The following is a 23,048-nucleotide window of genomic DNA, read 5'->3' as shown; positions in this document are numbered from 1 at the left end:
AAAGATTCATTCTGATGGGAATAGCAGCTAAAGGATCACTGAACGTTTTAGAGCTGGTAGAATCTATTAAACTCACACAGAGAGGGGTTGTCAGGGATTTCAGAGTACAGGAAAAACAATGATATCTGTGGATCTCCTCTGCGTTTTGTTCACGGCCAGCCATGTGTATGAAGGGAGGCTTTGACTGCTTGTTTTTTAACCAACTAAGAGACAAAAGCCTAAAAAGGCCACTGGCATATCATCTGCAATTATTTACCTCCCGCATAATGTTTAGGAATATACTGTAGATCCTAGTTCAGTAAGAAGAGGGGGAAAGTGGTGTGGTTGACACAATGTCTGTCTGCAACGTTATCCAGGCCGACAGAATCAAGAGACTTGTGTCCATATAGCTACTGAGAGGTGAAAAGGGGGGGGGGGGCAATATGATTGGGTTTGAAAGAGAGGTATAGACATAGGGGAGGGAGGGAGAGTGAAGGAGGGAGAGAGGGAGTAAGAAGGAGAGAGCGGGAGAGAGAGTGATAAACTCAAGCAGGGGTGCTGGGGGAGTGTCTGTATGTGCTTCAGACGGACAGTGGTGTGTATCACGCAGCCAGAGACCCATACACCGCTACGGACCTGCTGAAAGGTAGGGCTGCCTTATAGATACTGTGCGTGCGTGCATGCATGTGTGTGTGTTTAGGAGTGCCTCATTGTGTGTGTCTGTGCATGTGTGAGTGTGTGTGTGTGTGTTTTTCAATGGGTCTACACATTTATGTGTTTGTGCCAAACCAAAACTTCAGAAAGTGTGCCATGTGGCCAGATAAAGGAGTCTTTAAGTGCTTTACTGGACAGAACGGTGTCTCCTGATGTGTTGATGCATGTTTCTCCTGGCAGGTCCTTGCAACAGTAAAGAATCAAACAAGTTGAAGTGGGGGAAAAAAGTCACTCTCTTTTCACTGTGAGATAGTCGCTGGTGTGTTGTTAGGACCTTTTTTGTTGTTTTACGCTCCTTGAACAGCATCAGTTTGCATGCGGGTTGTCAATGTGTTGTTGGTACGTGGAGTCTGACCTGAATTCTGTTTTTTGAAACATTGTCTGATGTGAAGCCATCAACTGACATTCATGTTATGTTGATATTAGATGCACTGTAGTGTTGATTCAACATATGACTCAACAAGCTATAACTGGATTGTAAGCAAACACACAACAAAATATTTTTATGTTAAATTGTTGTGGAGAAAATCCTGTATACTGGCTATCTATCTATCTATCTCTCTCTCTCTCTCTAGAATATATATATATCTACAGCTCCGGATAAAATGAAGAGACCACTCCACCGTTTCATTTCCTTTCCAAAAAAGTTGAAAAGGAAAGTTTTGAGTGAGGAACAGAAGTGTTCAATTTGCAGTGGTTTCTTAATTTTAACCCTTCTGTTCCTCACTCAAAACCTTCCTTTTTAACTTTTTAGGAAAGGAAATGAAAAGGTGCAGTGGTTCAGAATACATTACATACATTGAATGAACTCAGGTTTGCCACTGTGTTACAAGGAACTGGAACGTGAGGTACAAAACTCAAGTTGTGACAGTTCTCATCCAGAGAAGGCATAATCCAGAGCAACTCACAGTTCTAATCTACTTCATGTTTTTTTGTACTTCACTGGAACAGAACAGTAAGACATTGACTTGGTTGAGTAGTTGATTTCATTGTTTTAGTAAGTGTTTTTTTAACTGACCAAATTACAGGACTTTTGTTTAAATCAAAATACTGTTGTGGTATTTGGTTACTGTATTACTCACCAGAGTTTTCCTCACCACTGTGGTACAGAATTGCACTATCATAACTTTGACGAAAGTGTGTTTTGCAGGATCTTATTGCAATTATATTTTAAATATGTTATCACATTATTAAATTATTTGCCAGTTATAACACCAACTATATGTTGTTTATCCTAATCCTAAGTGACAATTCAAATAAGAATAACTTAAACTAAAAAACGTTTGCTGTAATTCAGTGTGGGTCACACTTAATAAAAAGAAAATCCCAGCTGTTTTTGAACTTGTGCATTCCCCCTTTTCTCCCAAGTTATATTCATGAACATCCATCCAAGACTTTGCTTCCTCTTCCTATACACCATCAGTCTTAGTCCAGGTCCCCAGCTGGGCGTCTGTAGGTGCATTCTGCGTGACTGATGGGTGTGCAGAATGGAATTTCACAGAGAATTACTGGACACTTACTCTTAATTGAGATAATGGCATTCCAGTAGAATTAACTCTCCCTTACCCATTAATTTCTACTTCAACCAAAGTATAAAAGAGGCGATTATCTAAATCTTTTCCCCACTCTTTTTCCCATTCCCTTACAAAGATGAGATCATTTTCAACAGCAGAAAATAAATGCAGACCAGCAACATTTTACATTTTGAGTCCTGCTTAAGCTGATTTAACACAGTGGATATTTAATGCATTTTTAAATTGATACAAATGTGTCCGTGTCAAGAATGATCAAGCTACAAGTTTCAGGACACAATGATTTTCTCTTTCGTTGTGGAATTGAGACGGATAAGAATAGCATGATTTAGTGCCCTGTCACAAACAAATTCTCTCAGGAGATGGCTTCTATCAGTTTAGTTTTCCGGAAGAAAACTTTCAGAATGATGAATAAAACCGAGTGAATGAATAAACTGTGAAAGAGAAATGTTAGTGCAGATTAGCATAATATGTGTCATCACAGAACGTTAATCATCAACACAATAAACTTTATTTTTTATTACTTTACTGAGACAAAACATTCCACCATTAAGCATTACAATATTACATTTTGTTTTTATATACTGTAAGTATTCTACTTTTTTAGTCAACTACAGCTAAAACTAACACTTACCTTAAATATATTAAATTACATTACTCAACGGAGGTTTGTTCACTGACAGAATGGAAATGGATGCTATTCATTTAACTGTGACCTGGCAGAAAAGCACTTTAACGAGCAAAATAGTTGGACTTCTTATTTTCTTAAAAGAAAATACATTATTTCCGAAAATAATGTTAGTTCAACCAATCAACTAAATATTAGCAATCGTTCCAAATGTTCATCATAATAATAATTTAACTCATACTGTTAACAAAGTACATAGTTATAAATGCATTCTTCAATAATGTATTTTATCAGGGTGTCCATATATTTATTTTAGGTAGGAAATAAGGATGTTGGCATATCTGAGGCATCTCCTCGGGCTAGTCTGCCTCAACGAACTGACACGTTGATTTAATCTAGCAAACTAATTATGTTCTCCTTCTAACTTTTTTAACTGGTTCTAATTGTTTCTGTTTTTACTTTGTTTCAAATTATGTTGTTGCCTGATTAATCAATTACATTTTTATCTAATGTGGTGAAGTTGAGCATTCATATTTTATCTCCTATACGGTCCCATTCCAAAGAGATCAGATGTCATTTTGGCGGTGGTCGTTGCAACAATGTCAAGATAGAAAGTAATCATACGTGTCGTAGCAGAAGCCCCTTGGGCCACATTTGGCAGGAACTCTGAGATTTCACATTTCCCCTAGTGCTTCACACATTTAACTCTGTACTGATCACCAATTTGTCTCAAACTTTTTTCCCAGTGTTAATTAACCAGCCACAAAATATACAAATCAGTCAAGGGATATAACACAGCACTAACCGTCAGGTGGAAAATACATGACATTTCTGAACAGGTCCCAACTTTAACACAGTGGTTAATGACACACATGCTGTTATGTTTGTTTCAGGTTGGCACAGCGCGTCGTCCCGCCGGAGTTTGTCGGAGAAAGAGGTGGTGACCCTTCCAGTCCCGCTGCTTAAAGCCCGGTCCAACCCAGACCAGCCCCGTTCTCAGTGTCCTACACCCCTCTCTCCCACCTCTCCTCTCTCTCCTCCTCTTTCCTTCTCTACCTCTCCCCTGACTCTCCCTTTCTCACCCTCCCCTCTCTATGATACTCGTTGTCCCCTGATGGGAACCTCATCCAAACGTGCCACGAGTCCACCGCCGCTAATAGCCAAACCATACCCCTAACCACCGCCCGTCGCCATGGAGATGAAGCAGTCACTGACGATGGACAGAGGCAACGAAGGGGGAGTGAAAGTGAAAGGGGAGGAGTCATCGCAGGAGAACGGCAGGCTGATGCAGGCTCACGGAGGGATGGCAGAAAAGGGGGACCCCAGAGTGAACTCTGGTGGGGGGTCGGGAGGGGTGTCCAATGGGTACCCCACTTCCACAGCGCAGAGCCCCAGGGAGGGGGGAGGGCCACCGTTGGGCTTGCCCACAGGTGGCCTCAGGACTCTGGTCGTCCAGCAGACAAATCTGGACCGGCCCCGGGAGACCTGGAGCAAAAAGATGGACTTCCTCTTGTCTGTGATTGGCTATGCTGTTGACCTGGGCAATGTGTGGCGTTTCCCCTACATTTGCTACCAGAACGGTGGAGGTGAGATCAGGGCCATGTTCAGTCCGGCATGCTGTTGCAAAACAGTTTGTTTAATAAAATACAAAATAATTTAAAATGTTCAGTCTGTTTCTGTGGTGACTAATGAAACTCCAGTCCAGGTTGAGGGGGAAGACAGGAGACCAGCAAAATGACAGATACGACCTGTCTACTGGTAACAACATGCATTGATGCACATTGGACACAGTTTTGCACACAAAAGCTTTTCACAAATAATCCCAGCTAGATAATAAAGCATGAAATTGTATCTATTCATTGGACATAGCATCTTGAAAACACCAGCCCATTCAAACTAACCAAAACCTTGATCAAATAAAAACAGACCTTTCAGAAAAACACAGGTTAAATACAAACTTCTTTTGTAATTAAAACAATACTAAATGAATGTTTATCTAATATTGCCAGAGTTTTTACAAGAGAACTTTATCCTGACTGTTTTTCTACCCTACAACTCTCCTGGCAAAAACAGGGCTCTGATTCCGTTTGATTGAATTTGCAATAATAACATTTTTGCAATATCCTGTTTCTCTGTATGGCGGGATGTGGGAGGAAAAGAGAGAGGGAGAGACGGAGGGATGTGGGAAGTAAAGAGAGGGAGAGATAGACAGACAGGGAGACACTTTATGGAAGCAACACTATTAATTGTGTGTTTTTATGTGAGGGTCTTTGTCTCTCTCTCTCTCTCTCACCTTGTCTTTCTCTCAGTCCCCCTAACTCCCTTTCTCTCTTTGTCTCCCCCTCTCTTTCTCTATTTTTATCGTTCTCTCTTTCTCTCTCTCTCTCTCATTGCTTAATAACCTGTCTCCTAGTCCCAGCTCCTCAATCAACTGTTATCTTTGCTTTCATGTCAACCACAGATATAAATACAGGGAGAGACGGGGGTTGGTATCGGGTGAAGCTGATCCCCTCCTTCTGTCCAGTGTTTGGCATGTGTTCTTTCTCTCTGTACATTTCCAACCCTCTCTTTAGGGTCTGGGCAATAGTTTTGATATGATGGCTTGACAAGTCATAATATAATGTGACAATTATTTTATTTTGTAACTTATTGTTAGATAAACCTGTGATAAATCTGGAGAAGAATGTGTTAGTGGAGTAGATTTTTGCCAATGAAACACCCAGAAAATGACATTTGGTTATGTTCCTCTCTAATGCCCAATCCTTTCTGTTTTCCCTTTTTCTCTCTTTTGTCTCATCCAACCTGTTTTCCCAGGTGCTTTCCTGCTGCCCTACATGCTGATGGCGGTGTTCGGCGGAGTGCCCCTCTTCTACATGGAGCTGGCGCTGGGGCAGTTCCATCGTAGTGGCTGCATCTCCATCTGGAAACACATCTGCCCCATCTTCAAGGGTGAGGAGCAGGGAGTGAAGACGGGAGAGGAAATGAGAGAGGAGAAGGTAGGGGAGGAGAGGAGAGGCAAGGAGAGGAGAGGGTAGGAGAGGAGAGGTGAGTTATGTGCATTGAGGAGCGTCAGGAGAGGGTGGTAGATCCCAAGACAGAAACCAGCTGCCTGTTACAGCAGATGAGTGAAAGCCTGAGAGACAGATAGCCTGAACTCTCCAATCCACTCAGCACATTCCTAATGAAAGCCTCCACACCCCCATATGATGTCCAGCTCTCTGTAATGGAAATAGTCACATTTCCCCCGAAAATGCCAGCGTGCTTTGAAACTATATTATGTAAATCTCAGTTGTTTCCAAATGTCAACTCCTTCTTGACGTAAACTTGAATTAGCCTGAAAATAGATGGACAGTCACAGATTTGTGAATGAGAGAGTGACTGATTGCCGAATGAGATGACAGGTCACAGAACCCATCCAAAACCTGTCCAGTGATGGCCGGTCTGGCGGTTGCGCTGCTGCTGATGCTGGACCACAGGTTGACCCATGGACTGCGGTTTGATGCCTGGGCTTACATCTCTGAACCACACTTCTGTCCCTCTATTATCTGTGTCTATCCTCATTTAAAAACAAACTTTTCTCCATCAAACCCCCCCCAACTTTTACAACCTAGAATATGTAAACAGATTTTGAAGGCCCTTAACAAACCTTCCAATGGATCAATAGTTTACAATCTACTGTGGGACCCTTCCTCACCCTGTAAGTAGGCAATGGACCACATTAAACTGTCATTCATTCGCCAATTAAAAACCATCCAGCTATTTGCCCAGTGACGAATGACAAAAGCCCGCGGAAGAGACGCTGACCACCCTTTAAGCCGTGTCACCTGTCGTTGCTCTAGGTATCGGCTTCGCCATCTGCATCATAGCGCTGTACATAGCGTTCTACTACAACACCATCATGGCGTGGGCCTTGTACTACTTCCTGGCATCATTCCAGCCCACCCTCCCCTGGACCACCTGCACCAACCCCTGGAACACCAACCACTGCCTCCGCTACCTGTCCACCGACAGCAACCTGACCTGGACCAACACCTCCACCTCGCCGGCGGAGGAGTTCTATACGTAAGTTATCACGTAAGTGGGAGAGGACCCCCCTGAAGAACCAACGCACAACGTTTCACATGTCAAATCACATGAAAGCACACTTGCTTTTGAAACGAGGTGTGTGTAGTGTAATATTATCTGACATGTGTAGTGTATTATTGTCACTATATATCGTTATATATGCTGTCTGGAGTGGGAGGGTCCATGGAGAAGCAGGGGAGGGACCATTGTGGACTAGGGGAGGGTCCATGGAGGAATAGGGGCGGACCGTGGAGGAGTAGGGGAGAGTCCATGGAGGAGTAGGGGAGGGACCATGGAGGAGTAGGGGAGGGTCTATGGAGGAGTAGGACAGGTTCCTTGGAGAAGTAGGGGAGGGTCCATGGAGGTGTAGGGGAGGGTCCATGGAGGAGAGGGGGAGAGGGGGAGGGTCCATGGAGGAGTAGGGGCGGGTCCATGGAGGAGTGGGGGAGGGTCCATGGAGGTGTAGGGGAGGGTCCATGGAGGAGTGGGGGAGGGTCCATGGAGGTGTAGGGGAGGGTCCATGGAGGATTACAGGGCTTTATGAAGGAAGGAAAGAAAGGTATTCATGGTGGACATACTGTTCCTGTACAGCTGGTAGAGTAGGTAGCACAGAGCTGGAGAAAAGGAAGACTTTCAAACACAGAAACATGGAAACAGAATCACTCGATAGAAAACAAGTCCCTTGACACTTTACCCTTGAATTCTCATGGACAGCGAACATGATGGGTGTGGGAAACTTGACAATTTCACGACAGGTTCCAGTAAATAATATTACATTAAATTCTATCGACAGTGACACTTATAGGGACAGTGACACTTTTGTTCTTTTAACTTTTTGTATTTCAAAGGTTTGAATCTGCTTCACTCTTAGCAGAGCAACAAGTCTTGTGGGTCACACTCATCGTAATTCTGAGCTTCCCTTTTGTTCCTCACATATTTCGGGCCTTTCTGCAGTTTATGTAATAGTATTATCATTTCATTAATTACAGGGTTCTCCAACAGGTCGATAGTTCTGAAAGTGCTATTCTTATCATAAACTGTAATAATAGTAACTGAACAAAAACTCAGATTTCATATGTGCAAAAATGTGAACACCATCATTTCATCTCTTGTGACACCTCCATTAGAAGTGATAATTTGAATTAAATGTCCCTTATAGCCATTAATCAATCTCTGACATCTTTTCTGAGGGATTTTTACCCACTCTTCCTTACAGAACTCAGCCATTTAAGTGAGGTTTGAGGGGTGTCTGACATGTACTGCCCGCTTCAGGTCCTGCCATAGCATGTCGATGGGATTAATCTAAAATAAAAATTCTCCTGAGCCATTCTTTGGTATATTTACTTGAATGCTTTGAGTCGTTGTCTTGTTGGAAGACTCAGTTTTGGGGCCAGTTTTAGTTCCTCGAATGATGGCCTAACGTTCCGCTAAAAAATCTCCTGTTATACTAAGGGAACAACATTCATTGTTCCCTTAGTGATGTGCAGTCGACCAGGTCCAGAAGAGGAGAAGCAGCCCCAGATCTTGATATTCCCACCACCATGCTTGACTGTTGGGATAAGATTAATTTGGTGGTAGGCAGTGTTGTGTTTTCACTGAAAATAGTGGTTTTGATTGTGACCAAAAAGGTAAATTTTGGACTCATCTGTCCAAGAGAATGGAAATTCAGAAACATTCAGTTTTGTCTAGGTGGTCTCTGGCGATGATGGGCATTTTGATTAAATTTTGACAGAAGAAGCTCCATCCTATCAACCCTTCCATGAATACTGTTTTGATTCAATGTTCTTATTTCTGAAGCATGTGCAGTAACCTGAGACATAAAGGGACGTCTGCAAATCTTCAGATGTTATGTTTGGGTTGGCATTTGCGCAGTTTATTATTTTTCTCTTGGGCATATTTTGGAAAGGCGTCAACTTTATGCCTTGTACCTGTCATGTTAAATTCTCTCCATTTGTAAATGATTTGCCTCAGAGTGAACTGATGGAGCTCAAACCTTTGTGAGATGCTTGCATAGCCTTCGCGAGACTCATACTAACAAAACAAAACTTTGTTTTGCATTCACCTTCATGGGTAACACCAAACTGACCAGTTTTCTTGACCAGCCCAAACGCTTTCTTAAAGATCCCTTGTTTGATTGGTTTATTTGGTACTTGGTGATTATTTATCCACCTTATGTATCTACTTACTTACTTGATTTAACCAATGCAACTGGGGGTTCACTTATTTATTTTTCATTTAGTTCCTGCCGGACTGCATAAGTGGAGCCGGCCAAGAAGAGCAAATATCTATGAGTGAGTGAATGACTACCAATTGTTGAACAGAGTAGTGGTTAGAGATGCAGACCTGCGACACAGCAGACAGGTTATTGAATCAGGCCAGAGACAAGAAAGATTAGCTGAGGATAAGCTGGCTACAAGCATTAATAGCTACATACAGTTAACCAAGCAAACAAACCATAAGGAAAACACAGCCACATTGGCTGAACTGTCCATGAAGGAAATCCATCACAAATGTGGTCCCCATTGACCAATCAGCACTTGAACATTAACTTTTGGCATAGATGTTTCCAAAAACAATAACATTTGACAGTTTCAAAATGTCTTGTGTTGTCTTTGTACTATTGTCTATTCAATATAAGGAGTAAATGATTTGCACATTATTGCATTCAGTTTTTATTTACATTTTACTCAGTGACCCAACGTTTTTGGAAACAAGGTTGAACTGAGAACATCCAATGTTGTTGCTTCAGAATTACTTGTTATTATGAGGGTGATAAGTAAATAAAAATTACATTGAAGAATTATAATATAAAACAGAAGTTAGGTCGAAAAATGAATGCTCCTCTTATTTATGTTTATCCTCTTAATTTTCAAATTTGAATTTGTAATATATCAGATATAATGAAAGAAAATGTGAAGTACTCCTTCTTGTACACTATGGGCCTCAAGAAGTTGCCAGGGAGTGGAAAAGAAGGTGCCTGTTGGAAAGCTAGTATTGTTCGCACATTAGGAATGGTTGGGGTCCTCTGCGACTTTACCTTGTAAATGTGGAGTAACTCCTAATTACCTTTCCGCGGCCAGAATTCCTGCTATTCTCCATAAATCTGGTATGTTTTCTTTACCGGTTACCTGGCTTTGTTGCTCGGCAATCTTTCTCTGTGCCAAGTTCTTAGAGTCAAGCTTCTTATAGCCTTATTCGCTGGTGTCAGCATCACATTTCAGCAATATGTTTATTCAATTACTTCGTACTTCTGCCCCTCTCCCCTTTTCCTCCACCCCTCTCTTGTTTCTGATACAGGCGTCAGGTGTTACAGGTGCATTTGTCTCCAGGTCTGCATGCGTTGGGCAGTGTGAGTTGGCAGCTGGCTCTCTGCCTTCTGTTGATCTTCACCGTTGTCTACTTCAGCATCTGGAAGGGAGTCAAGACCTCTGGCAAGGTGGGCGTGGCCGGGGGACAGAGACGGGGGAGGAGGGGATGGTAGGATAAGGGGATATAAAGGGGGGTGGAGGTCCCGCCCATCTGAATTTCTTCGGATGGGTGGATTTAAAAATCGCCTATTGAAGAAATGAACGGTAATATAATGCGGAGAGTATTATGTTTTTGCTGTTAGTTTTTATGTGGATTAATACTCAACAACTCAACATTTCTCTCCCCACCACTTTCTTGTCCCCTCTCTCTGCCTTCCTCCGTACCTGTCTTTCCCCACTCCTCTCTCCATCCCCTCTCTTTCTCCCCTCTCTCTGCCCTCCTGCCTACCTCTCAGGTGGTCTGGGTGACAGCCACCTTCCCGTACCTGGTCCTCCTGGTGCTGCTCATCCGTGGGGCCACTCTACCAGGGGCCTGGAGGGGTGTGGTCTTTTACCTCAAACCTGATTGGGGGAAACTGCTGAGCACAACTGTGAGCTGGTTTCTCATTAGTTAATCTGGACCATCTTGAATCATGATGCAGTCTGATTGAATCTCATGCCAAGGTCCTCTTTTCCTCCCATTGCCAAAGCAAGTGAAGTAAATTACAAAAGAGGAAAATCTGAAATTATTATTAAACATTACACACACAAGTTTTAAAAGGATAAAGGCATTATGAATGTTATAATAATAGTTATATACAGTTCTGCAAAAATTAGTTTTTCCTCCTCTCATCACTCTCTCTTCCTTTCCTTCTCTCTCACTTTATCACAATAACCACCCATCTTTCCCTCTCTCCTTTATTCTCTCAATGTCTCTCTGCCTCCCTCTTTCTCCCTTCTCCTTTCCCTCTATCTCTTTCCTTCCATATCTCTCCAGGTATGGATTGATGCAGCAGCTCAGATTTTCTTTTCTCTGGGACCAGGTTTTGGGGTGCTCCTGGCCTTTGCCAGCTACAACCCTTTTCACAACAACTGCTACAGGTGAGAATCTCAGTAATGCTGTAGTGTCTGTTAATGATTAAAATATGTTATACATTGATGCTGTCCAAATTATGTACAGAAACTACTATACAAGCTCACCCTGATATCTGTTTTATTCAGCCTTTGACCTGTTGTAAATCCAACTTCGTTTTGGTTCATTATACCGCTATGCCTCTGTCCCACTCTCTGTCTCACTATCTATCTCTGTGTTCTCCTTCCCCTCTGTCTCAGTCTTCTTCACTCTTCCACTCACCTTCTGTTTTTCCCTCACTCTGTACCCTATCTCACCTTAACGCTGCCTCTTCCATCTCTCAGCTCTCCGTCTAATCTTTCTTTCAACACCACCTCTTCTCTCATTCTCCCTCTATCCTGCTCTCTCTCCCGCTTTCATTTTCATCTTGGTGTAAATGCCTTCGTAGACATTGGCAATATCTGTTAAGATTGCAAAATCAACTGGAAAATCTAAATAAAGAAACCTTTCACTCAGGGATGCCTTGGTGACTAGCTCGGTGAACTGCTTGACCAGTTTCCTGTCCGGCTTTGTAATCTTCACCGTGCTGGGATACATGGCTGAGATGCGTCAAGTCGGCGTGGAGACCGTAGCCAAGGATGCTGGTATATGTCAATCAAATTGAAAATCTAATTTCCATACGCCACAGTTGTTGTGTGAGGTATTTCTGAGATTTCTAAAATGTTCATGCTATGTTCATCAAGTTTCTTAGAGTAAGTAAGACTGGTGTAGCAGCAACTCCACCTGCCCCTTTTAGTTTGACTTCTAGGTCAGTATTTCTGCTATGATACCACTCTGAAACCCTCCGCCCCTAGGTAGGTCAGGGGTTATCTGAGTTCAGTCAATACATGAATTCTAGGAATTAAGTCCAGATCAGATCATGGAGAATTCTGAGGCAATATGCATACACAGAATAACTTTTTTTTCCACGGTCCTCTATATACTTGTATTATCATGACAGGGTACTACAGGACTCTTCAGGACACCAATGCATTCAGTTTGAAACATGGATAAGAACAGTCTCACTAGGTAGATCTTTTCTTTTGCTGTACTACTCTGAGTATCAAATGGTGGGAAAACGTTGTGTTATAGGAAGTGTTCTGCACTGACAGTTCAGGTTAGTTAATAATAGGGAATTTCCTGGTGATATAAAGATAAGAGCAGTCTTTGGGTAAAGTCTAGAATCCTTCTGTGTTAATACAAGTTTAAACAGGCAGGTAGCCTCCAGCATGGACGCATCGAAACATTTCCAACAAGACCTGGCCCTTATATCATGATAAAATCCTGTTCTGTTAACATTTGACATAGTGTATAACACTAGCGAATCAATCACTAAGTTATAATTAGTGTTTCTTCAGGATTAGCAAAGCAGACAATCACAGATAAAACTGTCCAGGAGCTTTTAGTCTACTGTTGATGTGTATTCACCATCAACCTTAACTGAATAGAACTCCATCAGGTGTCCTATAGGTATGGACTGTAATACATTGTGTTGTCACTAGATGAGTTCCCATCACAGTGGTTCCACCAGGGCTGTTTCCTTGTGATTTACTTCCAGAAAAAACGCCCCATACACAAGGAGGTATGCCCCCATTTAAAGAAAACACCCCATGAAAGGAGTACACCCCTACATAAGGACAACGGCCCTAAATAAAGGAAAACGCCCCTACATAATTGAAAACGCCCCCATATAAAGGAAAACACCCCCATATAAAGGAAAACACCCCCATATAAAGAAAACACCTCTACATAAAGGAAAACACCCCTACATAAAGAAAATACCCCCACATAAAGAAAACACCTCTACATAAAGGAAAACACCCCCACATAAAGAAAACACCCCTACATAAAGGAAAACACCCCCACATAAAGAAAACACCCCTACATAAAGAAAACACCCCTACATAAAAAAAACACCTCTACATAAAGGAAAACACCCCTACATAAAGAAAACATCCCTACATAAAGAAAATACCCCCACATAAAGAAAAACACCCTTAAAGGAAAATGCCCCTAAAGGAAAACACCCTTACATAAAGAAAACACCCCTACATAAAGAAAATACTCCCACATAAAGAAAAACGCCCCACGTAAAGAAAATACCCCTAAAGGAAAACGCCCCACATAAACTGCTTTCAATACAAATAAACCAATATGTAATTTTCTTTGGGATGTTCTCAATATCAAAATCGTGGCTCCCAGCCAGCAATTGAAACGGTTTTGTCTAATGTAATGTTCTCCTGTCTTCCATGGTCCCAGTAGACTAAGGTACAGACAATCCTAGTTTGCTCATTTGTTTTTTCAGAAGTAAGAATCTTGAAGCTACAGGAAATGAGGATCATGATTAAATGTGGCAGAGTCTTTCTGAAAGTTGAATGACAAAAGGTCCATGTAGTGGAGTTCTCCTGCAGCATGTTGATGACATGTGGAGGCGTTTCCTAACCCGCTGTGGGCCACGTCTTCCAGGTCCCAGTCTCCTGTTCATCATCTATGCTGAAGCCATCGCAAACATGCCGGCTGCCACCTTCTTCGCCATCATCTTCTTCCTTATGATCATTATGCTGGGCCTGGACAGCACGGTCAGTGACTCGCTCATACACACACACACAAATACACACACACAAACACACATATACATACAAAAATAATATATATACACACACATACACAAATATATACGCACACATAAATACATACACACTTAAATATATACATACATACAGTGGATATAAAAAGTCGACACACCCCTATTAAAATCCCAGGTGTTTGTGATGTAAAAGAATGTGACAAAGTTAAATCATGTCAGAACTTTTTTCACTTTTAATGTGACCTATAATGTGAACAATTCAATTGAAAAACAAACTGAAACCTTCGAGGGGGAAAAATGACAAATAAAAACCTTACAATAACATGGTTATATAACTGGGGATGTGGCTGTGTTCAGAATTAACCAGTCACATTCAAACTCATATTAAATAGAAGTCATTACACATCTGCCATCATTTCAAGTGACTCTGATTAATCACAAATAAAGTTCAGCTGTTCTAGTAGGATGTTCCATCTCAGAGCAAAAGCCATGGTCCGCAGAGAGGTTCCAAAGCATCAAAGAGATCTCATTGTTGAAAGATATCAGTCAGGAGAAGGGTACAAAATAATTTCCAAAGCATTAGATAAAACATGGAACACAGAAAATATGGCACAACAGAGACATTACCAAGAACTGGACATCCCTCCAAAATTTATGAAAAGACAAGAAGAAAAATGGTCAGGGAGGCTTCCAAGAGGCCTTTAGGGGTGCATACTTATGCAACCAGGTTATCGTGAGTTTTTTCTTTATAATTTTTCCCCCTCAAAGATTTCAGTTTGATTTTCAATTGAATTGTTCACGTTATAGATCATGTTAAAGGTGAAAAAGTTCTGACATGATTTATCTTTGTCTCATTCTTTTACATCACCAGAACCTGGCATTTTAACAGGGGTATGTAGACATTTTATATCCACTGTACATAAACACACATACATACAAACGTACATGCATGCATGCATACTTGCACTAACAAAATGATTGAGTTCGCAGGGATTAATTCTCTCCCATTTTTGCATCTCTCACTTTCTTTCTGTTTGTCCCTTTTCCTCTCTCCTTCGCTGCCCTGTGTAGTTTGCTGGTCTGGAGGGTGTGATTACGGCCATGATAGATGAGTTCCCACAGGTCTTGTCTAAGAGGAGGGAGTTGTTTGTCCTGGGTCTGGTTGGTGTCTGTTACCTGGGAGCCCTCTCCACCCTCACCTACGTAAGTCTCTTCTCCATCTAAGGCCGAGTTCAACCAGCACGTTGTTTTACTTGGCTGATCCAAAATCATTTTAGCTTGTAGCACATTGCAGAATTTTTTATTACCATCAAATGCGTTCAAGGTTTCCAAAATGTTGGAAATGTGTTCCCGGGTATTCACACAAATAAACAGAGAGGCATGCCAATATAATCCAGGCTTGAAATGATTACGTTTTGTTTCATTTGTAGATTTGCAGTGTATGAATTATGAATTATGTTTTGGCTGAACATAATGGATGATCCTTGAACTAGAGTGTTGTCCAATCCTGATGTTTAACAATAGCTGTTTTCGGAGCCTTTAGCAATGCTGCAGGAAAAACATCAACAGTAAGCTAATGTGAAGCATCAGTTGCAGTTTGTATAAGCTTCAAACTCCATCTAACAAGTTCTGAGTAAACCAAGGAGTTTTCTCTGTTTTTAGCAATGGCCACCTTAGCGGTTAAGCCTTAACATTGAGTGCCAAGTGTTTTTGTAATGGTCATATCTTCCTTGTATTTGAGGTTGATGTTGCGTCCCAACAACCGTGTGTTTCTCTTCACCTCTCTTTCAGGGGGGTGCGTTTGTGGTGAAACTTTTTGAGGAGTACGCCACAGGGCCTGCTGTCATCACTGTCGTCTTCCTGGAAGTCATCGCTGTTTCCTGGTTCTATGGTAATTGAATATCTCCCACCCAGTCAGATAGACACATTTAGTGGATAACAAGTCTACTCACAATTGCAGTCCTTCTTTATGTAAAGGCTGAAATCATGACAAATCATGTCAGGCATATTTAACCTCCAATTAATTGTTATAATCGACCAGCTTTAAATATAAAACAAACGTTTAATTTCTCAAGTAAATAATAAAAAATAAAAAAAACGCTCAGTGCGTTTGTTAAATAACTACATGCACACTTTATAATCAGAGTCATAACCACGTTCAGATTTAACCAGTCACATTCCAAATGTTATAATTCACCATCATTTGAAAAATATGTGATTCTGATTGCCCATAAATGAAATCATCTGTTCCTGTTGGACTTCCTTGATGCTTTGTGGCTTGCATATTGCTGAGATAGACATGGTACACAAAGAGCTAACAACAGATCTGCGAGCTGAAAGGGCCAGAACAGAGGAGGGGTATACAATTATTTAAAGGTATTACGTGAAAACTGGAGACCATCAATAAGAGGAGGTAAGAAGGCACATGCAGGACAATACAAAAAGGACGTTATGAGTCTAGCCACACAGCTCCAACATTAAATGGGACTGATTCGCTTTATATTGGCATGATGACAAGTTGTTAAATATTTGTCAGAGTTTAGTTCTCTTTCACCAAATTAACATGTGTAACTCAATACCCATCATCTGTGCACAAAGCTTGACTCAATGAAATGTGTCAGTCCACACCACTGGGCCCATTCAGATGACAAACTTTGGTGAAGGGTGTGTTTGAAATGATGCAACTTTCTGCATTAATCTGATTGGCCAAAGCAGCATCAGCCGTAGGGCATAATGGTAACTGTTTCCTTGTCAATTGTGGCCTTGTTTTTTTTGGGGGGGATTCAGCTTTGTTTTTTGTTTTTCTTATTTGTGGTGTGAATATCATGAATAAGATGATGAAAAAATGAATTGACTAGTGGATTTGATCAATTCATTAAAAGCTATTCCATACTGAAACAATTATTGCGGTTTCTTTTTGTGTGTTTCTTTGTGTCCATTTTCAGGTACAAGTCGTTTCTGCAGTGATGTCCACATGATGTTAGGATTCTCCCCCGGGCTGTTTTGGAAAGTGTGCTGGGTGGCTATATGCCCTATCTTCCTATTGGTAAGACACATATACCCACACTCACACACTAAGGCTGAATTGATGAGAGCTAGGGCCTCCCTATGGAATCCTTCTGGGTTCCACTTCATATTAGTAGTGGAATACACCAGGTGCAGTTCTGAAATGTGGTTGTGTTCATCAACAGTTTTTCTCGTTAGGTCAGACACGGACACAATTAGCCATGCAAGCTAACAATTTAAGTTAGTCAGCTACCTGAGGGTATGGTAATTATGGCTGATGTTGACAACACCATGACCCACGTGCCCTAGATTCTGTTAGTTATTTTCACTTTTTAACTGAGAGGCATCACTGAATGAAATCATACAATTGTAGACCGTAGTTTGGCTCTGCCACAGCAAGTGCCTGAGAAAAACTACAAAAAGTTTGGGTGAAATGTACTAATGCCATGACGAGGGGTGTAACAAAAATATTTTCTAGTGAGGACCTATAGTAGCCTAGCCCTCACCCCTCCTCTGCCCGCCCCCCCAAGACAATTCTAGCCCAGAACCCATATGAAATCAATTGTAGCCTACAGCCCCCCGCCCCCACCCCCCCACCTCAAAAACAAATCTAGCCTAGGGTTTTGAAAATGCTAGAGGTGGCCTTAGACAGTGCTACATGGCTGTTGGACATATATCCTATACTGTATGTCACATCACATCCTCTGCTATGTGTCACATCCCATCTTCTGCTTTGTGTCACATCCCATCCTCTGCTATGTGTCACAGCACATCCTCTACTGAATGTCACATCACACCCTCTGCTGTGTGTCACATCACAACCTCTGCTGTGTGTCACTTCACATCCTATGCGGTGTGTCACATCACTCCCTCTGCTGTGTGTCACATCACAACCTCTGCTGTGTGTCACAGCACATCCTCTGCTGGGTGTCACATCACATCCTCTGCTGTGTGTCACTTCACATCCTCTGCTATGTGTCACATCACATTATTTGCTGTGTGTTACATCACATTACATCCTCTACTGTATGTCACATTACATCCTCTACTGTATGTCACATCACATCCTCTGCTGTGTGTCACATCACATTATATACTGTAGGTCACATCATATGTTCTACCGTATGTCACATTACATTCTCTGTTCTATATCTCTCCCCAGTTCATTATTGTCAGTTTCCTAGCATTCTGTGTGCCACATCCCATCCTCTGCTATGTGTCACATCACATCCTCTACTGTATGTCACAGCACATCCTCTGCTGTGTGTCATTTTACATTCTATGCTGTGTGTCACATCACATCCTCTGCTGTGTGTCACATCACATCCTCTACTGTATGTCACAGCACATCCTCTGCTGTGTGTCATTTTACATTCTATGCTGTGTGTCACATCACATCCTCTGCTGTGTGTCACATCACATCCTCTGCTGTATGTCGCATCACATCCTCTACTGTATGTCACATCACATCCTGTACTATAGGTCACATCACATCCTCTGCTGTGTGTCAAATCACATTCTCAACTGTAGGTCACATCACATGCTCTACTGTATGTCTCTCCCCAGTTCATCATTGTCAGTTTCCTGGCATTCCCCCCGGAGGTGAAGTTGTTTGACTACCTCTACCCACCGTGGACCACTGTCCTGGGTTACTGCATCGGAGTCTCCTCCTTCATCTGTGTACCTGCCTACATGGTCTACCACCTGCTCACCACCAAAGGGACCTTTAAACAGGTAATAGGGCCCGGTCCTCTGCTGGCTCCATCACCAGGTGACTGACCAAGGACACTGTCAAGGGACGGGACTCAGAGCTCAGCAAGAGGAGCCTCTGCGGATGCCAGGCATCATGGTTCTGAGACACACGCACATGTTCCAACACACACAAACATGCACATACAGTTGACACCCAGTGCCTACGTGTGCTCTGTCATGTCGCCAAGCCAGACAACAGATCCTTGTTTGTGAAGACACACAGACGGCCATACATCAAAGATCATTGCACACACCTTCCCTGCGGTCTTTGATGTAGCTGTCATCCAATAAGGCCAGTGTTTGACGCAGGGCCACGGCACACAATGGGACTGAAACACAATGTCATCACGTTGTGTGTGTGTGCGTGTGTGGTGTGGGAGGATCTGTTACATACTGTTTACCTGCACCTCCTGTGTTGCTTGGTTGGTAAAGCATGGCTTTTACCATGCCAGGGTGGAGCGATCGATTCCCAAAGTGAACGATTGCAGGGGGTTGTGAAAAGATATTTGCACTAACTTGCTAATGCAAGTCACTCTGGATCGAGTGTCTGCTATACTATATGACTTGAATGTAAATATGTAAATAAATTAAATATAAGTAAAATAAATGTCTAGATGACTTCTATATAATTGTCTTAATAACAGAGACGTAAATGTATACATTCATTAAATGTAAATGTCTTAATAAGTAAAATAAATGTCTAGATGACTTCAATATAATTGTCTTAATAACAGAGACGTAAATGTATACATTCATTAAATGTAAATGTCTAAATGACTTAAATGTAAACGTCTAAATGTCTGAGATCGGCTGCAGATCCAGGAGTGCAGATTAGTATTGATGTAACCAGTGCTCAGTTTTTTATTGGAGAGGATCAAATGCATAGAAACAGAATCAATAGAACGTTGGTCCCCATTCAATTCGGTTGTATGTCCCATCTGTTCTTTCTGTAAATATTTCATGCATCAAAAAGGATTCTGGCTAGCAGGCTTTCAGATTTTGTGCTATAGGTCAGACAGTTGGACAGGCAGTTGTATAATTTGTTGGACAGGCATTTGAACAGTCAGACAGTTGGACAGAAAGATGCATGGACAGACAGGTTTTGCTATTTGTTAAGAAAAAACTGTAAAATCACAATAGGCGATGTCATTGTTTCCTTTTTGACGTCTACTATAATGGTACTGATAGAAGGTGAACCTAAAAAAAATGAAGACATTGAATTACATACACATGATATAACACCAGTGTCCGCCTCCTCCCTCCCTCCATCCTCCTTCTCCCCTCCCTCCTTACGTTCTATCCGTTCTCAGCGTCTCCTGAAGGGCATCACTCCTGTACCCAGCGGCCTTCACAGTGACATCATTATCACCAACGCCATCTGACCTGGCCAGGGCAGATGACGGCGCCCTCTGCTGGACACAGGAACAATTACAGAACAGGGGTGGAGGCTTTGTCCCTTCCTTGAGAACCCAACAGATCCCAACCATAGAGTTCAGCGCTGAAAGGCACTAACCCCAGATCCCACTCCTCCGTCACCCCCATTCTCTCTCATTCTGTTAGCTAACCATTCGCTCCGAAAACCGTCACTGTTTTGATTCTGTACTACACTGGTCAGGGCATTTCAACTACCGGCACCCAGAGTTTTACAAGCCACGGCACAATGACTTGTGGACTGTTATTGACCCATCTTTCATCATCTATGCCTGTCCATCACCATTATAATCACTGCATAGAGTATAATATGAGAACACACCATGTCTTTGCCAGGTCCACTACTAGAATATAAATGTTTCAGACTCACTGCTTCCTTTGACACTCCGCCCTCGCTCTGTTGACGAGTTAGGAATTCTGCCGTTTAGCTGGATATTCATGACAAAATTCAGGTATCTTTTCACGTCTATATGAAGCCAAATATTGCATTGATATTTCTGCAGGTATTGCCAAGAGTGTGAGCTGTGGCTGTGTTTTAGCTGGGAGTCAGCGGTTTCTCTCTGAATGGCAATGTGGTGGCTTAGCCTTTGAATGGGCCACTGTTGTAGGAGCGTTTATGCGTGGTGGTGTGATGTACACCGAAGGAGGTGACTTCTGAGGGGAGTTCAGGGCTTGGGCCAGTCACAGGGATCCATCAGATGGAGTGTGTGAGGCTCTGTCGTGTGTGCACTCATGCAGACATTTATTGATGTGTGTTGTATGTAAGCATGTTTACGCCTGGACAACTGTGTGTGTGTGTGTGTGTGTGTGTGTGTTTGTGTGTGTGTATGTGTTTGCATGCCTGGATCAGGCAAAAACGGATGGAGTGTAGGGAGGACCTACCCTGTGCTCCTCGGGAGTCTTCTGTTATTATGATATCAAATATTTATTTTAAAGAATTGTTAATGCACTCATCTATGTATGCTTCCATGTGTTTATCTCTTTCACTATAATCTGACATCCTAATGACATCTTTTTGATGAATGAAACACAATTTCCATATGTTCATCGTCTATAGTGGGAACCAAATATTGATCACTACTATTTTCATATCCATTGCTCAATCCTCAAAGATGTGTCTGAAAATAACCAGATGTCTTGACTTACTGAAACATTTGTTGTGTTTAGGAACGGGAGTAAAATTATGATCTGTGTATAGTGAGTCTTAGTGTCAGCGTATATCCTGTCTGCTCACTTAAAAACAGTATGTTTGTGTGAGAGCCTCAGAATGGAGTGAGTTCAAATGCTATGGGACATTTTTCAGATACTTTTAGCATTTTCTTTAGCCTGCCCAGGGTGCCAGGTGGGCATAGATTTCTTTAGCCTGCCTAGTGTGTCAGGTGGGCATAGTTTTCTTTAGCCTGCCTAGAGTGCCAGGTGGGCAGAGTTTTCTTTAGCCAACCTAGAGTGCCTGGTGGGCGGAGTTTTCTTTAGCCAATCTAAAGTGCCCGGTGGGCAGAGTTTTCTTTAGCCAACCTAGAGTGCCTGGTGGGCGGAGTTTTCTTTAGCCAATCTAAAGTGCCCGGTGGGCAGAGTTTTCTTTAGCCAACCTAGAGTGCCTGGTGGGCGGAGTTTGCAGTTTTGCAACTGCTTCATTTATTCCAATGCACCAGGCAATCAGATCTGAAGTATTTGAATTTGTGTGTGTGTGTGTGTGTGCATGTGTAAATTCAGAGCAGAAGTAGAGATGTGATCAGCTGTCAGTGTGAGCATGCCAACGTGTGTAACCTGTGCTTAAACTTGGATCCGTAAAGTAATCTTTTCTCGTCTTGTTCCTCGAAATAAATGTGATGTTAAAATCCCTCTGTCAAACCTCGAGAGCTTATCTAATGTATCATGATAAATGTATGTCTGTATAAGATTGTATTGAGAAATAAACCTGTATAGAAGAGAGATATATTAATTAATAGATAAATAAAGTCAAGATATACATACGTTGCTAAGCGTCTTGATTTGTTCTCCCAGATGTTGGTAATACTGCTTTCTATGTTATGTGACATTCTTACTCTTGAAATTAGTTAATTTCTGAGTCATCACACATCAGATCTTTTCACTTCACTTTTTCAACACTACTCTACTTAAAAGATCAATTAATGAAAATAATTGTGTTGTGCAAGTGCTGTGGAGCAAATATATATATATAAATAAATATTTAGTAAATATGTATTATGACTATAGACCAGACTTTTATACAGTACCAGTCAACGTTAGGACATAAGCACTCACTTAAATGGGTGAGTGCATCAGGACCTTGGTAAGTTAGCTGTTTCTGAATCCTTTTACTAGATGAATGGTTTGGTTGCTGTTTTAGTCATTCAGAATTAGTCATTCAGATGTAATACCTGCTTGCTGCTTGACAAAGTAAAGGAAGAGACTTTAATCAGGACTCTACAACAATACGTATACTGTCCAAAGGAAGAGACTTTAATCAGGACTCTACAACAATACGTATACTGTCCAAAGGAAGAGACTTTATTCAGGACTCTACAACAATACGTATACTGTCCAAAGGAAGAGACTTTAATCAGGACTCTACAACAATACGTATACTGTCCAAAGGAAGAGACTTTATTCAGGACTCTACAACAATACGTATACTGTCCAAAGGAAGAGACTGCCGTAGCCTTGACAAGCCGAAAAGATGTGTCTGTCAGTATGACATTCAGAGAGGAACACAGAAAGGACATAATCTGTATGGAGGTACACTGTCGGCCGGCCTTGCTGGGTCTCTCTCAAAAGGATTAATTCTGTGACCGTAGCTGAAGCGTGAAGCTCTGGAAAACACCACACGCTGTTCACACACTGAAACAGCACGCAGAGACACACAGCGTTGAAGGCTCACCACAGCCAACTCCAATGCAAAAGAAAAACAAAAACAAGGATTAGTTTATGAACCCTCCGTATGTTTGTCCAGCCA

The 23,048-nt window shown here is 42.0% G+C and overlaps 1 protein-coding gene across 1 annotated transcript; it reads left to right on the top strand.

Annotated features, from left to right (window-relative positions):
- The first annotated feature begins 515 nt into the window (after positions 1–515).
- slc6a4a (solute carrier family 6 member 4a) lies at positions 516–22,070 on the top strand. The gene is made up of 14 exons (XM_010893772.4): positions 516–625; positions 3,747–4,439; positions 5,668–5,802; positions 6,693–6,915; positions 10,216–10,354; positions 10,682–10,816; positions 11,203–11,306; positions 11,794–11,921; positions 13,783–13,895; positions 14,975–15,106; positions 15,695–15,794; positions 16,849–16,949; positions 18,476–18,643; positions 19,972–22,070. The coding sequence occupies exons 2-14, from the start codon at positions 4,046–4,048 to the stop codon at positions 20,041–20,043; spliced, it is 1,944 nt and encodes a 647-aa protein (XP_010892074.1). The 5' UTR covers positions 516–625; positions 3,747–4,045; the 3' UTR covers positions 20,044–22,070.
- Positions 22,071–23,048: the final 978 nt, after the last annotated feature.

Source organism: Esox lucius, chromosome 1 (genome assembly GCF_011004845.1).
Source record: "Esox lucius isolate fEsoLuc1 chromosome 1, fEsoLuc1.pri, whole genome shotgun sequence".
NCBI classification, from domain to species: Eukaryota; Metazoa; Chordata; class Actinopteri; order Esociformes; family Esocidae; genus Esox; species Esox lucius.
The sequence above is the reverse complement of the archived record's forward strand: the minus strand, read 5'-3'. Positions and strand labels throughout refer to the sequence as shown.